The 22,250-nt window shown below is 38.4% G+C and overlaps 1 protein-coding gene across 1 annotated transcript in view; it reads right to left on the bottom strand.

Annotated features, from left to right (window-relative positions):
- The window catches only part of CSMD1 (CUB and Sushi multiple domains 1), a 3,308,788-nt gene that overhangs the window by 16,509 nt on the left and 3,270,029 nt on the right, over window positions 1-22,250 (bottom strand). Inside the window, exons 64-68 of the mRNA XM_069726899.1 lie at window positions 17,686-17,865; window positions 13,842-13,886; window positions 12,929-13,090; window positions 11,056-11,168; window positions 9,407-9,494 (exon numbers count right to left, since the gene is read on the bottom strand). Coding sequence (XP_069583000.1) covers window positions 9,407-9,494; window positions 11,056-11,168; window positions 12,929-13,090; window positions 13,842-13,886; window positions 17,686-17,865 — 588 coding nt within the window. The remainder of the gene's footprint in view (window positions 1-9,406; window positions 9,495-11,055; window positions 11,169-12,928; window positions 13,091-13,841; window positions 13,887-17,685; window positions 17,866-22,250) is intronic.

Below are 22,250 nucleotides of genomic sequence, written 5' to 3'. Positions count from 1 at the left end.
CTCCTTCCCATTTTCACTTTTCTATTTTTGATGACCAGAGCAGGAAAAACTGATAACTGTGGGCTGCAACCCTCAGCTGTCAGCTTTATCAAGGCTGGTTATCAAGACAACCATCTTTGTCATCCAGCCAAGATAAAGCAGGAAGCTGGGGCTCGTATTCTCAGACTGTCAAGGAGACATATTGCCCCCAACGTAAAAATAGCAGCTTGCAGCCTCCCTCGAAAAGGCGCATCTATTAGATGCACCAATTCTAGCTCTTGTCCAGCTCAACTCACTTGCCCTTTTGCAATGGTAAGTGGGGTAATAGGTTTGGGGTTTATGTTCGCTGTTTTATGGCCGCTGACATCAAGCTCAGAGGTTAGTAATAGAGAGGCACCTAGAAGACACACCCATTGCTAACCCCATAATTAGATTGTAAAGAACACACAGCCAGAATAACGTTCTGTATTTGAAATAATCATGCAGACTTCATTATTTGAAATAAAAATAAAAAGAACAGTTTTACTCAACTTCACGCCTAATCAATTGAATCCCATGTCCTCTGTAAAAGAAAAATAATGAAAAACCATATTCCTCATTTGTCCGATGTGAAGGTATTCCTCTGATGCCCATGTCACCGTAAAAGATATAAAATAAACAACCATGTTACTCACCTGACCGGTGTGAAGATAATCCATATCTGTCCAATGAAGAGCTGGATGATTTGGGAAGGGTTACATCAGTGATGCAACCGCTAACCATGAGAGCCAGCTCACACAGACATGGGAGCTCAGCACTTCATGCTCACATGAGCTTAGCGCTACACACTGCAAGAAATTGATTATGCTACTGTCTCAGCGTGAGATGGATAGCATGGACAGCGTTTGCATATAATGAGTAATGAGGGTGTCTTGTAGACACCTCTTCATTGCTAACCTCTGGGCTAGATGTCAGTGTCGACCGCTTGAGGGCAAGTGGGAATAGCTGGACAAACTGCAGCAATTGGCACATAATTTTCTGGGGCGGCTGAGGGCTGCTATTTTTAGGCAGTGGGGCCAATTTCCATTGGCCCTTACCAGTCTGAAAAATGCCAGACCTCATGTGTCTGCTTTATTATGGCTGGTTGTCAAAAATGGTGGGATCCAACATGGTTTTTTAAAATTATTTAAATAATTTTTAAAAACGGTGTGTGACCCACAGGCATATACTGATGATATTACAGTAGTACTCTCGTATGAGGTGACAGCTGAGACAAACAGTAACCTTTTTACCGCTGGTCACAGCTGCATGGTCTCATGCCATCATATGTCCGCACAGGAAATGCAACTCTCTGACTGGCAGTAATGCTCTTACTGCCTATCAGAACATGTGTTTTCCACACTGTCATGCAGATGCTGCATGAGAACAGCAGATGTTTAGGCCCACCATTCATCTTAATGGGGTTCATGAACGTGTTCGAGTTCAAGGCAAACCTTTTTTACATGTTCGGCTGAACCTGCCGGACCCAAACATCCACGAGTTTGTCCACCACTAGTCTTCACCATAGGAAAATAAAGTAACCTGGTAATAACCAAAAGCTAATGAATAATACAGAACACTGATAGACTTTTGAGTAAAAAATGGTCCAAAAATTATACTTTAGTCATTTGTGATCTGACAAACCATACTGTGGAGATCATTGACTCAAATCCACTTCATTTCCTTCCCAATACTATGCTTCCATGAGGAAAAAGAGGCAAACCATAACCTGCATTTGGTAGTAATTATGCCTGGTTGTAGTGATATTTCTGCAGTCACTAGTGGCTCACACATTTTTAGCCAAAGTGCTTTGTTATTTCTTTCACACTACCTTGTTCATTGTCATTGCCACTTTTTCTCATACCTTACATTTTAGGTAGCACCATAATTAACTTTTCATTCCCAATTGTCCAAAATTTGCCAAAAAAGCACATAAAGAAGGACATTCTAGGTATGTAAATAGGTACACATACAGAATGCTAAATTTGGCAGCAAGCCAAAGAATACAGTGAAGTAAATAATTATTTGATCCCTTGCTGATTTTATAAGTTTGCCCACTGACAAAGACATGAATAGTCTATAATATTAAGTGTTACACCTGGTCCGGTCTCTGTACCTTTGCGGGCTCCTCGTCAGGAATCCTGCTCTGTGCTGGCTCCGAGCTGTCAGGCTCCAGCTTCCCCTCCTCCTCCCTCTCCTGCTTCCTGGCGTGCTTCCAGCAGCTTCTCAGGCACAGTGTTAAAAGCACGCGCTCGTTCCAAGTCTTTTAAAGAGACAGCACGCATTTTTTAAATATGCTTCTAGCCAATGGTGTGTTATCCTTTGCTATTTCTAGCTCCTCCACCATAGGGAGGGCGCCGGAGCAACAAGTATCTTCAGTTGCTAACTTCCGGTTCCTGTTAACTAGCGCTTCTGTTTCTGAATTATCTGCATGGAACTTCACGTATTCTGTCTGTCTTCACAGATCTTCTGCTACCAGTTACCCGGTTATGCTGGACTGCATCCGCAGAATCTACACTGAACCCGTCTAGTCCTGCCAGTCCGCCAGCCTCACTTCCGGACCACGCCAGTACCCTCAGTGCCAGCTTCTACACCCGGTATCCTCCAGTCGGCTCTGCAATACCCGCTAACCTTGCTGGTCCATCTGTTCCACTGGGACAGCCGCCACGAGAACGGGGTCTAACTGAAGGTAGCACCCGTGTCCTCCAGGCATTCCATTCTGTCCCTGTTCGAGGGGACTTACTACGGGTGTCTGGGGCTCACGCAGTAACGCCCCCTTCGGAGCCCCCCGGACTGTGGTCTAGTGGTTCCACATCTAACCTCAATAAATACGAATGTGAACTTCTACATCTGTGCCTCCGTCTCCATTTGTTACATTAAGGGTAGGATAATTTTAACATTGAGAAATAGAATATCAAAAATAATATCCAGAAAATTACATTGTGTAAATTATATAAATTAATTTGCATTTTGCAGTGAGAAATAAGTTTTTGATCCATCTGGCAAACAAGACTTAACACTTGGTGGCAAAACCCTTGTTGGCAAGCACAGCAGTCAGACATTTTTGTAGTTGATGATGAGGCTTGCGCACATGTCAGGAGGAATTTTGGTCTACTCCTCTTTGCAGATCATCTCTAAATCTTTAAGATTTTGAGGCTGTTGCTTGGCAACTTGGAGCTTCACCTGCCTCCATAAGTTTTCTATGGGATTAAGGTATGGAGACTGGCTAGGCCACTCCATGACCTTAATATCCTTCTTTTTGAGCCATTCCTTTGTTGCTTTGCTGTCTGTTTTGGGTAAATGTTTTGCTGGAAGACACAGCCTTGACCCAATTTTAATGTCCTGGCGGAGGGAAGGCGGTTGTCACTCAAGATTTAACAGGAAATGGCTCCATCCATTCTCCCATTGATGAAGTGAAGTAGTCCTGTGCCCTTAGCAGAGAATCAAACCCAAAATATAATGTTTCCTCCTCCATGCTTGACAGTGGGGACGGTGTTCTTTGTGTCATAGGCAGCATTTCTCTTCCTCCAAACACAGCGAGTTGAGTTAATGCCAAATACCTCAATATTTGTATCATCTGACCCCAGCACCTTCTCCCAATCACTCACAGAATCATCCAGGTGTTCATTGGCAAACTTCAGACGGGCAGGCACATGTGCCTTCTTGAGCAGGGGGACCTTGCAGGCACTGCAGGATTTTAAACCTTTACGGTGTAATGTGTTAGCAATGGTTTTCTTGGAGACTGTGGTCCCAGCTGCCTTGAGATCATTAACAAGTTCCCCATGTAGCTTTAGGCTGATCTCTCACCTTCCTCATGATCAAGAACACCTCATGAGGTTAGATTTTGCATGGTGCCCCAGATCAATATTGATTGACAGACAATTTCTATTTCTTCCATTTTCTTACTATTGCATCAACAGTTGTCTCCTTCTCACCCAGCATCTTACGCATGGTTTTGCAGCCCATTCCAGCTTTGTGCAGGTCTATGATTTTGTCCCTGATATCCTTATAAAGCTCTTTGGTCTTGCACATGTTTTAAAGGCTGGGGCCAGACTGATTAATTGAGTCTTTGGACAAGAGTTTTTTTATAAAGGCGACTATGTAAGACAGCTGTCTTTAATACAGGCAACAAGTTGATTAGGAGCATCTAACTGGTCTGTAGGAGCCAGAACGCTTAATGGTTGGTGGGGGATCAAATACTTATTTCTTACTGCAAAATGCAAATAAATTTATATAATATATACAATGTGATTTTCTGGATTTTATTTTTGATATTCTATCTCTCAATGTTAAAATTAACCTACCCTTAAAATTATAGACTGTCATGTCTTTGTCAGTGGGCAAAGTTACAAAATCAACAGGAGATCAAATAATTTTTTCCTTCACTGTAGGTGGGGTGTGTTTAGTTGTCAAAATAGAGTAATTAAACAGGTGTGAAAGCATAGACAAGCCCAGGAAAATACTTACAATTTTGTTTTTGTATTTATTGAACTCCCTTCTCAAAAATGTCATAATATATTATGATTGTCCTCCTTATTTTCTGTTATATACAAATTGATGTGATAGATGTAAGGAATTACATGGAAGCTCGTGTCATGGCAACTGTGGTAATATGAGCCTTATGTGGCTCAAGAAATCTTCTTCAATGTGTAAAATAGTCTCATGAAATGTTTTGATAATTTGTGTAAATCAAATTGTTAATTGTTTGAATTTACTAATATCTGCATATTTCATAAAATTATATATGATTTTAATTCACTGCAAATCAATTTTGTTTTCTATTAGTCATGCTCTTTATATACTTTTTTGCATGATTTAGCTATTTTTAATTATCTAGATTTTGTCTTCTGTGTATTTTTGCACATTAAGAAAAATATTGCTAGTATGAAATTATTTGTCTTACGTTTGTATTTTTGCACACCGACTTTCTTCTGCTGGTTGCTAGTTATTGTGATATATTGATATCTACATCATCCTACAATGAGAATATTAGTAGGAGTACTAACCTTTCTTTTTTGTGCTTTTCTTGTATAATAAAAGACAAAGATCTGAAAAACAACTTTCAAGTCTCAAGTCTTGGTTTGAAGATTGAGGATTTCAAATAAAAATCTTCTGAAATAATATATTGTTGTATTTAAAATTTATATTGTACTCTTGTGCTCTTTTGTGCATTACATAAAATAGATAAAAATTGAGAGTCCTGAGCAGTCAGCTATTATCTACTGGCGACTCTCAATTTTCATCTTTTGTATTTATAGAAACATACTAGAAATTGCAATATATTTGTATCTAGTTAATTTAGAAAGAATATGGAAGTGAGTATGTGTTGTTTTTCTTATATTTGGATAATGTATTTAGAGACAAAAACCTTAAAATATATTGAAGAGTCTGTATTTGGTCCATTCAATTTTGGACACTTTATTCCAGCATTCACCTTCTGTTCTGCTAAAACAAAGGCATAGTCTGTTATTTCTTGGATAATGATGTCTCTATAGAGAATAGAGAGAATGAGAACCAATTAAATGATAACAGCTAAGCAAAAATTAGAGGTGTCTTTTGCTTATGACTCTCTGATAGAAGCCACACAGATATGCTGTAATCAAGGGCATCATTTTAATGACAAATTAACCATGATAATTAAACCTGAGCACGAGAATGTCATAGTTTAGTAATAAATATTAGAATATTACTCAGCAACTAAGTTTTAACAAATGAGTTGATAAAGGGTTATTATTTTACTTTTTTCCTGCATCAAGACAACATGATATATTTAGTAGTGAACTACAGCTACTATTCCTATAATGAAAGACTGTGATTTCCCGCTAGAGTTGTAACAACATTGTTCTACTTCTAATTAGCTCTTGTATCTACATTTAAGGATACACTGGCGGAACATATTCCAGCAGTCGTTCTTTTTCTTCTCTAACATATTAGTAAGTTTTTCAGTAAGAATAAGATATTTTTAGCCATTCAATGATATAGATAAAAATTATTTGGAAAATTCATTAGAAATCTAGGGAGTTTGTATCAGTTGTCCTGTTCTGAATATTACATTATCTTTCACTGATAAAAAAAAAACTGTGCATACCTGGGACTAAGTTACATATTATGTTATGAGTATTATTATTTTTTTTATTATTGCCTTGGAAATGCAGTAACCATTTTAGCATTAATTTAGGATGGTCAGAGTTTGTCTGAGCTCACAGCTCAGAAATATAGCAATGAAAAGAAAGCTCTAAATCATTGGACAAATGCTCCTGATAGTAATATTTTAAAAACCTGTAGCATTGAGAAAAATGAGAATATTAGTTTGTGAATAATGTAGATATTGAAATGATATGGATATAAAGAGATAGTTGATATGCCAGCAGTAGCGTCAATGTGTTTGATCGGAGATATATTGCAGCTTACATCTGTCCTGCAGAATTTGAATAACAATTATATTCTTCTTTCTAAATGCAATAGAAAGCAGAAGCAAGCCAGCAAAACAGTTATTCAAGAAAACACATCTGAAATCAGTGTCAGAGGGTGTGCTTGCTTGTCACAAGTGACTGTACTGAGTTATTGTACAGCATTTACTTTGAATTTGTTTTGTGAAAGGGGAAATAGTAGTTTTTTTATAAATACAAAAGAAAATTCCTCCAAGTCCAGACATTTAACTGTGACTGCTTCTCTTACAAACTGTACTGTTCACAAACTATTTTTTGCACACGTTTTCAAAGTCAAATTTTGTATCCATACAGTTGTGCTCAAAAGTTTACATACCCCGGCAGAATTTTTGCTTTCTTGGCCTTTTTTCAGAGAATATAAATGATAATACCAAAACATTTTCTCCACTCATGGATAGTGGTTGGCTGAAGCCATTTATTGTCAAACTACTGTGTGTTCTCTTTTTAGATCATAATGACAACCCAAAATATCAAAATGACCTTGATCAAAAGTTTACATACCCTGGTGATTTTGTCCTGATAACATGAGCAGAATTTGACACAAATGGGTTTGAATGGATACTAAAGGTAACATCCTCACCAGTGACCTGTGATAAATGCCAGAAAAATTATTCGGGATGCAAAGAAAAACAGACAAATACCATCAGCTGAAATACTGCACTCTTTGAAAACTAGCGGTGTGGCTGTTTCAAGACGCAGAATAAGGAGGCACTTGAAGAAACATAGGTTGCATGGTCGAGTCACCAGAAGAAATGCCACAAAGTATCTCGACTACAATATGCAAAATAGCACAGAGACAAGCCTCAAAACTTCTGGAACAAGGTAATTTGGAGTGATGGGACCAAAATTGAACTTTTTGGCCACAGTCATAAATGTTTCATTTGGATAGAGGTCAACAAGGCTTATGATGAAAGGAACACCATTCCTACTGTAAAGCACGGAGGTGGATAGCTTATGTTTTGGGGATGTGTGAGCTACAAAGGCACAGAAAACTTGGTCAAAGTTGAAGAAAAGATGAATGCAGCACGTTATCAGCAAAAACTGGCTGCAAATATGCAATCATCAGCCCAGAAGCTGCGCTTGGGACGTACTTGAACATTCCAACATGACAATGATCCAAAACACCTGCCATTAGCTACAGCAGAACAAACTGAAGGTTCTGGAGTTGCCATCTCAGTCTCCTGACCTCAATATCATTAAGCCACTCTGGGGACATCTCAAGCTCATAGTTCATGCTAGACAGCCAATGAGTTTACAGGAACTGGAGGCTTTTTGCCAAGAAGAGTGGGCAGCTTTACCATCTGAGAAAATAAAGAACCTCATCTACAACTACCACAAAAGACTTCAAGCTGTCATTAATGTTAGAGGGGCAATAAACGGTATTAAGAAATGGGGTATGTGAACTTTTGATCAGGGTCATGTGGCTTTCTAATGCAGCCCATTTTTCTTCAAGTGCCTCCTTATTGTGCATCTTGAAACAGCCCTACCACTAGTTTTCAGAGAGTCCTGTATTTCCGCTGATTTTATTTGTGGGTTTTTCTTTGTATCCTGAGCAATTTTCTGGCAGTTGTGGACGACATTTTTGTTGGTCTATCTGACCATGGTTTTGTTTTTACAGAGCCCCTGTTTTTCCATTTGTTAATCACAGTTTGAACACTGCTGACTGGAATAATCAATTCCTTGGATATCTTTTTGTATCCCTTTCCTGTTTTATACAGTTCAACTACCTTTTCCCTTAGATTCATTGACAATTATTTTGCTTTCCTCATGAATCACAATCCAGAAATGTCAGTGGCAGATGAAAGATGCAATAGTCTGTCTGGATCCGAGACACTTACTCAGCTTTTATGCACACACTGATTACAAGCAAACAGGTCACACGTGAGGATGTTACCTTTAGTATCCATTCGAACCCATTTGTTTAAACTTCTGTGCTTGTTATCAGGTCAAAATCACCAGGGTATGTGAACTTTAGATCAGTGTCATTTGGATGTTTTGGGTTGTCAATATGATTTAAAAAGAGAAAACAGAGTAGTTTGACAATAACTGGCTTCACCCAACCACTATCCATGAGTGGAGAAAAAGTTTTGGTGTTATCATTCATATTCTCTGAAAAAATGCCAAGAAAGCAAAAATTCTGCTGAAGTATGTAAACTTTTGAGCACAATTGTACATGCCTTACTATTATAGTTCCCTGTTGCAAGTACTGGCTTTTTTGATATTTCTAATTAGAAAGGGGGATATATTTTGCATGAGACCTGAAAGCACAATCACCACCACAGGAACCAACCATCAGGGCAGTAGTATTACTAACTTCAGGCCTCAATTCGTCTCCCTGGCCTCCTGCAAGCATGGTAATGCGGAGAAAGTGAAGGGCATTATGATATATATAGATCATTGCTTGTCTCGGCCACAGCAGAATTTTACTTCAAACATCAAAACTGCTAATTTAAGTCAATGTTCTGCACAGAACAATCTGTCTGATCACAAATAACTAAAGGGGATAATTTTGGGACTTTTTTTCCCATTTAAAAAAATATGAATGGTCTGTCAGTATTCTGTGTAATTTATGGACTTTTACTTACTACTTTGTGTGCGTTATCAAAATTGAAAGGAACCAGATACAATCCTAGGAAGCCATAGAACGTTACACTGTAGATATCTTTTCTAGGCAATTAGAGTACTTTTGATGAGTACTTTTTTAAAAAATTGACTGAACCTGGAAAATTTTTATTTCAAAACATTTAATCGTGTGTAGGTAATAAACATGCAATCGTATCCTGTACAAAGGTCTGCATGGTTTCTTCATATCATATTAATCCTTTTGACCTCAGTTTCCTTGCATTTGCTCAAAATCAAGCAAATTATCATTTTTTATTATTATGGTTTTATGGATGAGTGGAGTAGAACCTTTAGATTGATGCTAATCCATGGACATTTAAACAAGAAAAAATTCTTACTTTGTCTTTGAAATATAAACTTTCCAAAGTTTTTTGATTGTATATTGCCTTGGTAGTTAAAAACACTCTTCTCTCTTCCTGATGATACCTATAAAACAGTAAATTATATTACTTGTAGCTTGAAAAGTTCAGAATAATGGAACACTATGTACTATTAGGAAAAATTCTTAATTACTTGTACTATTTGATATAAAAACTAGGAAATAATGAGACTCTGTTAGTTTATCTGTGCAGTAATTCCAAATACATATGTCACTGAGTTCCCAACAGCTCGATCTAAAACAGGTAAAATATCTTTTTAGTCAACCATGATTCTATCACTGGATGGAATGGTAATGCTATATTGAATATTTGAAAAGAATTTCAGCTTAGTGTAGGAGTGGGAGTTTCCAAGCCACTTCATTTCTAAATACTGCCTATTTTGCAGGACTACAATACTATATCAGTATTAATTTTTTATTTTTATTTGATGTACTAGATGTTGTTTTCATAGTGGTTGTTATGGGTTTTTTTTTGCACTTACTTAAAAATAGAAAATTTATGTAAACTTTTTGCAACATTTCCCACATTTTGCTTGCAAATCACCGATAACTAAAAATTACTGTATTTTTTGGTCTATAAGACACTTTTCCCCTCCAAAATTTGGGAAGAAATTGAGGGGGTGTTCTTATAGTGTGAACGCAGGCTTACTTGGGGGTTGTGGCAGAGATGTGGCGATGCTTCGGTGGTGGGCCATGTGGAGTGCACCTGAGCAGGGTCCCTTCTTCAGGATACCGGAAGCAGAAATGTGGTGGCTTCGCGGCCCGGTGTCCACGGTGAGCAGAGGGCATCACCGGTTTACTGCTGTTATCTTCCTGAAGATATGGGCCGTCGTAGGCTTCAGGAAAATGGCCACTGAAGGATGCGTGTGCGCAGATTGAAATATCAGCATCACTCAGCTTCAGGAAAATGGCCATCGAAATCTCAATCTGCGAACAGGTGGCCTCTGGCAGTCATTTTCCTGAAGCCTCCGATGGCCCACGGCTTCAGGAAGATGGCTGCAGGGAAAACGGTGATGAGCTCTGCTCACCGTGGAACCCGGGCCGTGGCACCACCACATTTCTGCCACCGGCATCCTGAAGAAGGGACCCTGCTCAGGTGCACTCCACACTGCCCACATCGGCCACATCGCCACACCTCTGCTGCTGCTGGCATCCTGAAGATGGGACTTTGCTCCAGCTCTGCCTCAACACTGACACCAAACACGCAGCATTGCACCCCAGGACCACAGCAGTGCCCCATTTCTGCCACCACCACCTTCTTGAGGAAGGGACCCTGCCTTCTGTGACCCCGCTGTACCACCACCGACTCTCAGGTAAGATACTTTAAATTTGGACAATAAGACAGACCCCCGTCTTATAAAAATCTTTTTTCTATTTTCCACCCTAAAATTTGGGGTGCATTTTATGGTCTGGTACATCTTATAGACCAAAAAAATACGTTACACTTTTTTTTACAATTTTGGAGCATGTTTGAGTATTTGATATATTTCTACAACTGCGGCATTTTCTAGGTGGTTACATAGTATGTGTGTGTAAGTGTAAACAAATATATTTTTCTTCAGAACTCATATGAACAAACCATACTTGTATCTGTAATTGAATACTTACATAACCATCCATTGCCCAGTTATTATTTTGAAACTTTCTTATTAAAACATCTGAAGGGCCTTTGATTTGGAAAACTTTCAAAAGTAAGTGAGCTTCTTCTTTTTTATACACACCTGAAGATAATATAAAACGCAAGTGAACTAATATATTGAAAGCATTCTTTGTTATAATAAATCTACTGTCCCTATAGCTGTCCCTATATAGAAATACAAAACAGACAAGAAAAGGTAAAATGTTTGCATGAAATAGCTGCTGTTAGTTAAAAAAATGCAAAGTGTTTTGTTAAGTTGACAAAAGTTTGATACATTCATTTAAAAAAAAAAATGTATTGGACGCGATATACTATGGCATTACCATAACTTATATGTGTGCTAATTTAGTGATTTCCTATGGGTGAAAAGGGATGCCCAGAAATGCTAGATAGTAGCAAAAACCTGATAAACAGAATCTACATATTTAGAGGTCCGACAGCTCCTGTATTAGAGAAAAAACTCAATGATAAAGGTTAAAGGGGTTGTCCAGTTAAAAACAAATTATCACCCCAAAATGTCTGATGGTCCTCAACATTCAGAACTTTGAGGAAGAACATAACAATCCATCTGTTCAAGAAAACTTACAGCATGCAATGACCCTGCTGATGCAACACCCTAACCTACTGCCTCTTTCCCCTGTAGAATGTAAGTCCGAGAAAGTCAGGTCCCCTCCTTCTCCTCTGTACCAATCTGTCAATGTTATTTAGATCATTGTAATTTTATGCTTATAATTTGTATGAAAACCTTTTCACATGTACAGCACCATGGACTCAATGGTGCTCTAAATATAAACAATTATAATAATAATAATTACCTATCCACAAAACAGGTGATTGATGAGAGGTCCACCTATGGCAGATGGGGGAATTTTTATCTCCAACTGAGAACTTTTAACCCCACAACAAAATTCTGTGGCATTCTCTATGGGGCAATTGGAATAATATGAGTACAGTGCTTGGTAGTTTTATGAAGAATAAATGGAATTGCAGTTGAGCATGTTCACTGTAGCTCCATTTTGAAGGAGATTAAAGATCCCTGTTATGACAATTGGTGCTGGTCCCAAATCATCTATCCACTGGCTTGGTGAGTTTCTTTTCATTGGACAACCCATTTAAGGTTAAAGGGAACCTGTCACCTGAATTTGGCGGGACCGGTTTTGGGTCAGGTGACAGGTTCCCTTTAATTATAATAGCAAAAAGTATTATACTCTAGTAGGCCAATCAAGAAACATGTATAATGAGAAGAGCATAGGAATCAGTGAAGCATAACTTGAAACCTGTGGACTCAAATGCAGAATCTGTATCAACACCCCCTTTTTTCATGGGTTTTTAATAGTATAGGTCTTCTCATTATGGCCAACTAAATCTTTAGCCTATCTCCCCCAGGCTCCAGGGTCCAGGTGTGACAACCACAATAGGACCCATGGTTGTATGTGGGTGCCTTGATGCTGCTGATGTTTAAAACTCATTGGAAACAGTTCAAAAGCACATGCAGAGGTTGGGGTTGTGACTGCAACCTGTGCACATATTACGATCACGCCCTTAGCTGTATGGCAGCATATTTGGTTAAAATTAAAAATCAATGAAAATAGTTCAAATAGTGTGCTAAAAAAATGTTTACCAGATGCTTGAATACCCTTCTATGAAGAAAATTACTATCTAGAAAGTATATCAATACATGTTTTAACAATGTTTCTCTTTAGAATTGGAAAGTGTTGTTAGTACATAAGATATGTTTGCCAACTGAGAAACATTTAAAGTATTTAATTTAAAATTTTTTTCAGTTATCATTTCTTAGGTTTATAAAACACATATAATAGTGCTCCTTACACTTTAACTTACCTGATAACTTTAATTCACTATTGTTAGTATCTAAAAATGTCCCATTCACTTTACTGCTTGTGTTATTGAACCAGTCAACAGTTAAGGTCGCCGAATGTTGCTTTCCAAGATACTCATAAAACCCTTTCCATATGGAATTCACAGAAAAAACATCAGCAGGAACTGAAAATAAATACACAATATTTAGTCACCTGATCTTTTTTTCCAGAACTTTGTCAATGCAGTGTTATATTCGCAACTTGAATTAATGTACACTACAAAGGAATAAAAGACTATTAAGTGCCTTTTAATTATATTTTGTTAAAATTTAAGAAAACTCATTATTTACTTTTATGGCATTAATACATAATGTATAAAGTGTAGCTTTGTTATTAAAAGTGTAATTATCATTTGATCTTTCTTGATTCATTTGTAGTGTAGCTTTACATTCTTACCGACAGAAATGAATAATAAATGTCTGACTGCCTATATCTAACACCTATTATAAAAGTGACACTGTGACAAAATGTACTATAAACTTTCTTTGCTTGGAAAGGCATGAAATATAACCATGACAGCGTCATTCACCCCGTTAAGGAAGATAACAGTAAGCGCATGAGAAACATTAAGCGGATTGCAGATTTTCCTAATTTCTGAAAGGTTTCATGTCTAGTGCCTAATAAAAATAATTATTTATAATCGACGGTTTGAAGCAACTTCAGTGAATGCAATGGAATTCATGTTCAGTTTTAGGATAACCTTATTTTAAATTAATCAATGTTTAAGGATACATACATGACTCATATTTATTTCTTTATTGGTCTATCTATCCATCTATTATCTATCATCTAACTATCATCTATTTATCTATCTATTTAACACTACATTTATTTTTTCCATTCCAATAAAAATATATAGTATTTTTTTTACAAACCTGGAGTTTTTATGATAGTTGAATTTAATTCCCTGAGTCCTTTACCTGCAAAATACAAATATTTAAGCATTTAATGAAAGCCATTTAGTGTACTCTATGTTAGCTACTTCATGACCGCCCAGGGACTAGAAACGTCCAGGAGATAGCCATTCTATTCTGCAGCGATGTTCTAAAATGGCACTGCAATAATAGAGCTGCAGCACGCATTGCGAGGACACAGCTAGCCTTCTTGCAGAGAAGGCAGACATGATTTGTTCTCAATCGCTGCGTGCATGCAGAGTTCAACAAGTAAAACCGTAGAAAAGAGTTCAAGACCAGTGGAAGCGCGGCAGCGCGAAACGGCCGTCGTCTTTTTACATCACGTTTCTCCCTGCTATTCCTGCAATTGACATGTGGTCACAATAAAGACTGAATATTTACGGATGGTGAGTGCCCACTCTTTTCTATGGTTTTGCTATTTATGGACTATTTTTCTGTGGCAGCACCCGATTCCTGCAATTGGCATTTACGCTGGATATCTGACACACATATGCACAGGTGTATCCACTAGCAGTTGGTGCGGCTATCTGTTTTTTCTTTTCCCTGTGAAAGAGTTGAACAAGTGCTGTGTATACAGATTAGGAAGCATTAATCATGCTTCCTCATCTGGACCCAGAGATCATTTGATTGCTGGGTGTCGAGAAGTAACTAGGTCCTAGAAATCCTAGACAGCTCTGCTCTGCAGTGGAGAGATTGATTTTCTCCTGTAACTGTGGCGAAAATACCAGCTCCAGTTACAGTGGAAGCTGGCAATACAATAAATATAATAATGTGTTCATATAACCCAAAATGTCTTATAAGACATTAAAGAGAGCACTGTGCACAAAAAAAACAAAAAAAGAAATTCAAAAGCATCATCAAAAATTAATCAATAAAGCAAAACAATGAAAAGACACCACCTGTAGAAAATGCTGTTACTAGTCTCGTTCCCATAAAAAAATACATACATAGGAGAAATTTATATGGAAAGGGGAGCGCAATTTAAAATGTCAGTAGTGGCCCATTGTGGTTGTAAAAAAAGCCCATGTAGTGATGTATTTATTTTTATAAATTTCGCCCTATATCAGCAAAACAAAGGGACTATATAAATTACAAAAAAATAAAGCCCCATGCAAAACAGGCAAAAATTATTTTAATATCTGAAACTGAAAGATTTTTAAAGTCATTTAAAGTGTATGTATGATAAAACACATAATGTGCCTTGTCGAGAGTGGAGAATGAAGAATTATTGCTTTAGCCACTGAGGCTGCTTTTACACACGGCTGTGGCTGTTGAACATCACATGAGGTCTCTCTAGTTTCCATGCACAATCATTTAATATTGCATGAAAATATTAAAGAACTGTTTTCTTGAAAAACCAAGTGGAAATTATGATCGGCCATGCAGTCTAACAGATGAAAGAGCAAGATTAAGGAATTGTGCAAGTAAACAATGATAAGACAGCAACAGAGCATGCAAATTGTGCTTTTTGGCTGCAGCATGATCGCTGTGTGTGAATGCAGACTTAATGTTATTTGGCTTAATACTTATTTCTATGCATGTATGATGCTTCATGGACATCAATCTAAATTTGTCCATAAATCAGTTACATAGGATACGATAAAGAAGCCAGCATTATCGTGGAGGTGGTATTTTGAAATTTTTGTAATTGAAAATTGAATATTGGAGAAGAGTACATCTTTTTCCTCTGTAGTCACGGATCATTATTGCAATGATCAAACTATAACTCAACTTTTGTGGACCAGACAAATGACTTTAACCCCTTCACCCCTGGAGCTTTTTTGGTTTTGCATTTTCGTTTTTTGCTCCCCTCCTTCCCAGAGCCACAACTTTTTTATTTTTCCGTCAATATGGCCATGTGAGGGCTTATTTTATGCGGGATGAGTTGTACTTTTGAACGACACCATTGATTTTACCACGTCATGTACTAGTAAACAGGAAAAAAAATTCCAAGTGCAGTGAAATTGCCAATAAAGTGCAAAACACTTGTTTTTTTGTTTGGCATTTTTTGCTAGTTCGTTAAATGCTAAAACTGACCTGCCACTATGATTTTGCAGGTTATTATGAGTTCATAAGCTTTCTCGTCAATGATCCAAGTGCTTGAGGTTGCTCTAGAGCATTGTTAGTTCATAGATACAAAACATGTCTAGGTTCTTTTTTATGTATGTGGTGAAAAAAAATTCCAAACTTTGCTAAAAAAAAAATTGCACAATTTTCCGATACCCGTGGCATCTCTATTTTTCGTGATCTGGAGTTGGGTGAGGGCTTCTTTTTTGCGTGTCAAGCTGATGTTTTTAATGACACCATTTTAGTGCAGGTACATTCCTTTGATCACCCGTTATTGCATCTTAATTCAATGTTGCGGTGACCAAAAAATATAATTCTGGTGTTTTGACTTTTTTTTTTATAGCTACGCTGTTTAGCGATCAGGTTAATCCTTTTTTATTGATAGATTGGATGATTCTGAACTTGGTAATACCAAATATGTGTAGGTTTGATTTTTTTAATTGTTTTTTTTTTAATGGGGCAAAAGAGGGGTCGATTTAAACTTTTATTTTTTATTATTTTTTTTACATTTTTAAAAACATTTTTCTTTAAATTTTGGCATGCTTCAATGTCTCCATAGGAGACTAGAAGCTGCCATAGCCCAATAGGCTCGGCTACATAGAGGCGATGTTTAGATCGCCTCTATGTAGCAGATATACTGACTTGCTATGAACGCTGATAACTGGATGGTGCTCATAGCAATCGGCACTGGTAACCATAGAGGTCTCAAGGAGACCTCTGGTTTCCATGCCGACAAACTGATAACCCGCAATTATGTGACTGGGTCACCAATGCATGTATTCCGGCCTGATGGCCGGAAGCGTGATTTAAATGCCGTTGTCAGAGTTTGACAGTGGCATTTAACTAGTTAATAGCCAAGGGTGGATCACGATTCCACCTGTGGCTATTGTGGGCACATGTCAGCTGTTCAAAACAGCTGACATGTCCCAGAAAAGATGTGGGCTCACCGCCGGAGCCCACATCAAATTGGGGGGATACCGACATTGGCATACTATTGCGCTCGATGTTGGTAAAGGGTTAAATATTGGGAATATAGAAATCCATTGTAAAGTTAGCAGGTACACAGAGGTTGTGTATAAGCAGGAGTGGCGAGCTGGCTAATAGAAACACAGCTAAGCTCCACACAAAAAAGGAAAAACTTTATTTAGTATGTCTGCCTTCCTGATTTCTATATACACAGAACCAAGCAAGCAACATATACAGCATAGGAAGGGCTTCCTTCTCCAGTCCTATGAATAATGTGTTCACCAGGTGCCAAGGGGGAGAGGGGCTGCTGGCATCTCAGCTCTACAGTTCAGATGGAAGGCTAAACTTGCCACGTAACTGAACCTGGCATACTAGAATCAGCAATAAAAATGTATTTGAACATTGAAATGCACTCCAAGAGTTTGTATGAAATTTTAAAGAGTGCACTGTGTGAAATAATTAAAAATAAATAACTAAATAGTGCAAAATAAAAAAAAAAATATGTTCAATGTATAAAAATTATTACTGCAGAAAAAGTTAATACAATTTAAAATGAATTTTAGAGATCCCTCATGGTTGTAAATTAAAAAAATTGAAAAATAGACTTTTCGAATTTCTTTTTTTACTCTTTATTTTCTCTCTTATATAAAGACTAGACAAATGACAGAAAAATTATGCCCCTTGTATCATGGAGAAAATAGGCAAACCTTATTTAAGCATATATATATATTTATTTTTTATTTTATTTTTCCTAGTGCAGGTAAGGACTTACTTTTACAAATAGGAGGTTTTCCTGTCCACTTCATGTCGCTCTTACATGTTCTGTGCTCAGAGCCACCAGATAGATAGTACCCAGGTTGGCAAATATATATTAAGGTATAGCCTAGCGTAGGAAGATCTATTGCTTTCACATCAGCATGGATGGGGGTTTCTGGTTGTCGACATGCGTGCGCTGAGAAGAAATTAAGCTTGTTATTATAAGATATTGAAGCATTATAAAGACTTCACAATGTTTAAATATATTATGCTGTTATACATCATTGCAAGCAGAGGTAACGCTATAGTAAGTGTTGCCTGGCTCAAGATATTCTATTTGTGCCACCCACTGGCGGACACAGACCGAAGAAGGCCCCTGAGCAAGAACAATGTAGGGGCCCTTTCCAGCCCAAGAGCTCCTAAAAATGCAAAATTGCACCTGCTTTGGAGGTACAAACAGGCCCCCTTACCTCTTGGGCCCCTGTGCGGCTGCACAGGTTGCACCAATGATATGTCCGCCCCTGGTGTCACTTATTAGTGTAAAATCATAAACTTTAGAAGTAACCACTGACTAAATACAATTGCTATGCTATGCAACGGTGACAACAGCACATTTATTTATTGTAGCATTAAGTGGTGTAGAAAGTAGCAATGCCTAATACAATACAATTCTCTTAATCTTATTCTCAATATAATTCCAACAAACAAATAGCCCACATAAAGTACTTTTTTGTTTTTACAGCACTGCAATGTACCCTTAAAACTATTACTAAATTAACTTTAAGATGGTGATCAGGAGAGTCAGTTGGCAGGAATTTAGTTTTACTACACCTTCAGAAATGGGAGCCGATGCGCCCAGAGAGACCATACTGCTCCCAAGAGTTTGCCATTATTACTAAATTATTCAGAATTGGAAATCAAATTTGTTGAATATCATCCATAAATAAAGGGCTGGAAAAAAAATTGACAATAGTAGCCAATCACTGATTTCAGTTAAAAAAGCTTTTTAATAAAAATTAAAACTTTATTTAGAAATATTGGCTACAGAGGGCAAAACTGATACTTAGGGCCGGCGCACCCAATCGTTTTCTTTCCATCTCAAAAAATTATTTTAATCAGACTCTGGTCTGAGTTCGATCAGAGTGGCATCAGTTTTTCTCTGAGTTGGAGAGAAAAAACAGTTTCTCCACCTTCTATATCCTGTCAGGTCGTGAAAATCTTACTTGTATTTTTATCACTGAACAAATCTGCATGTGAAAAACAAAATCACAACATGAACTAGTTTTTTTCCATAAGCCAGATGAGATTTGCTCATTCAAATCTATGGGTGCATCGAACAAAAATCAGATCCAATACATAGCCACAGTAAAGCATTCGATTTTTATGGCTAAATTGGAATCCTATAACATAAGGAAACTGTAAATGGTCTTGTAACTGATTAATAGCTGCTGCAAAAAAAAATTATATACGAATTGTACATGAATGACAAGTGGAAAAAAATTGTTTGACTTGTCTGAATGAAATGCTGAATGATTTTTTATACACTCATGTGAACATGCCTTTATACTGCAAATAAACCAACTAGTAAGTTTGGGAGCATTGTTGCTGAATTGGGCTGTATTTGGTGGGTGAGCCTCATAATGTCATTACTATCACATGCACATTTAATTTATAGGAAATCATTTTGTTATGACTCTTCAATCTAAATTTATCTGTTGATATCTATGCTTTATATTGTATTTTTTTCTGGTAACCATCTGTGTAACATATACATATTTATCCTTTGCGTATAATGCTTTCCAAAGTCAATAGTGCCTATCTAGCATGGGGGTTTCCCTGCTGGCTTACCCTCCAAGATATGTTTGTGTTTGTTCTGATAGATGTTTAAACAGCAAGGTAAAATTGTTGAAAAATTATTTAAAACATAACTTTTAATTTAAATAGTAAAATCCTGGGGTTCATAGCTCCACCAACATACATACATAGATTACAATTAACACCATACAATTTACATACTAGCAGACACCTATTCAGACTGCTGCAAACAATAAGGCGTAATAGAAGAAAGCCGTAATAGAAAAAAAATCTCAAAAGTTGCACCCTACCAGTGCTATCATTAGGCCAAATCAATTGTCACATCACTGTCCAAATGTGCTCAAGCAGACAGAAGAGTGACCAATTGCCTATATACTTGTTGCCAAGGTAATTAGTAAAATAAAGGAACAATCTCACCCATCTATGTTCCTTCCTTCACTGCCAGGGTTAACAGGGTCCATGAATGTCCGAATTCCCAGGGGGGACCTCTAGAGTCCACACAATTCCCTGCGTTTGGGTTCACACAGGATCCTGACCTACTCATCTTCAAATTATATTATTGGAGATATAATTTGGGGATGAGTAGGTCAGGATCCTGTGTGAACCCAAACACAGTGGCATTGGATTGCCCAATTTTTAGCTCCATCCGTATTCCCACCAACTCTGACCAGATTCCCTCTCCCTACAGAAGAAAAGCATCCCCACAGCATGATTCTGCCACCACACTAACGGTGGGGATAATGTGTTCAGCTTGATGTAGAGTGCTAGTTTTCCACCACATACAGTTTTGCATTGATCCCCAAAAACTTCTACTTTGGTCTCATCTGACCAGAGCACTTTCTTCCCCATTAGTTAGCTAGTTGTGTCCCCTTCATGGCTTTTTTCAAACTGCAAACTGGGTTTCTTATAGCTTGCTTATAAAAAGTACTTTCTTTTTGACAATCTTCCATAATGGCCAGATTTGTGAGCATGCGACTAATAATAGTTGTCCTGTGGAACAATTCTCACAACTGAGCTTTGGTTCTTTGCTAGTATGAGCGAATGTGCTCAATAATATTTGGATATCACTCAAGTATCTGGGTGCTCAGATATGCTCAGCACTCATCAAGCATAGACTGGTACTTGGATTGAATGCTCAAATTCCAGCCCCACATTTTTGGTGCCTGCTACACAGCTAATAAGCATGCCGGGATTGCCTGCCAGTCACTATAATGCCATAGCCATCTTGGTAGTGGCATTACTGTGATTGGCTGGCTGCATTATCTCATCAGAGGTTATAAAAGGACTGGTTGCCACACTTTCCACAATGACACCATTGCAGAGCTCTGGGACAGTTATTATTGGAGGAAGAGAGTAGTTTTCCAGGCCTGTGTACACAGTTTTAGTAATCAGAGTCCTCTAGTGGTAATACTGTGCTAAAGCATCATACTAAAAGTCCTACTTAGGGCTAATATTGTGCTTTGTTGTTTGATAGATTCTGCATTTAGCCTAGCGAAAACTGTCACAGGGAGAGTGGCTGAAAACAGCCTCTAGTCCAGGGTTAGGGCTTGAAGTCCATTCCAAAATATATAGATGATGCAGGTGATCACATTGTTAGGGGTCGAGTTCCCGCCTCTGCACAGGGGGAATCTCAAACCATCTCCGCTGCGGTCTCCCATTCTTCTCCAGCCACAGTGGAGCCTACTCAGCGGAGACGTCGGTCCCAGCATCTGGCTCAGCCTGATGCTGTGCGGATGGTTACTGCTGCCTTTCCAGGCTCAGCCATTGTAGCCAGTACTGGTCAGCGGCGAGCAGACGTCTCTGGGACTAAGTCCTGCTTTTCCCCTTCTGAGCATGCCCGGGGTAAGACCTCTCATTTGAGGTTGGAGGTCTGTTGTGAATTCTGTGGCTGAGTTCACTTCTGTGGTCACAAGTGGTATTGCAGTCTCTGGGCTTCCTCCCTCAGGTGTTTGGTGAGCTCGTTGGCTGCCTTGCTATTTAGCTCCACCTGAGTCTGTCTTCCTTGCTCCTTGTCAATGTTCCAGTGTTGGATCTGAGCTACTGCATCTTTCCTTGGGCCTGCTGCTCTGCTAGATAAGTGCTTCTAGTTTGTTTTCTGTTTTTTCTGTCCAGCTTGCTATTAACTTTTGCTGGAAGCTCTGAGAAGCAAAGGGGTGCACCGCCGTGCTGTTAGTTCGGCACGGTGGGTCTTTTTGCCCCTTTGCGTGGTTTTCGTTTTAGGGTTTTTTGTAGACTGCATAGTTCTCTTTGCTATCCTCGCTCTGTCTAGAATATCGGGCCTCACTTTGCTGAATCTATTTCATTCCTACGTTTGTCTTTTCATCTTGCTAACAGTCATTATATGTGGGGGGCTGCCTATTCCTTTGGGGTATTTCTCTGAGGTAAGTCAGGCTTGTATTTCTATCTTCAGGCTAGTCAGCTCCTCAGGCAGTGCCGAGTTGCATAGGTAGTGATAGGCGCAATCCACTGCTGCTTATAGTTGTGTGAGGATAGATCAGGTACTGCAGTCTACAGAGATTCCACGTCTCAGAGCTCGTCCTATTGTTTTTGGTTATTGCCAGATCTCTGTATGTGCGCTGATTACTGCACGCTGTGTTGCCTGATTGCCAGCCATAACAGAGGTCACAAGCTCAGGTACTGTGGCAGCTCCCATTGGTCCTCTTGGAAGGTCCTGAAGTTGCTGCAGCTATAAAAGGTTTGCATGGCTGCATGGTCATGCACTAGTATCAGCTTATGTTATGAGCTTTAGCTACTCAGTGGTCTTGC

This window comes from Ranitomeya imitator, chromosome 5 (assembly GCF_032444005.1).
Source record: "Ranitomeya imitator isolate aRanImi1 chromosome 5, aRanImi1.pri, whole genome shotgun sequence".
NCBI lineage: Eukaryota > Metazoa > Chordata > Amphibia > Anura > Dendrobatidae > Ranitomeya > Ranitomeya imitator.
This window is presented reverse-complemented; position numbering and strand designations above follow the sequence as displayed.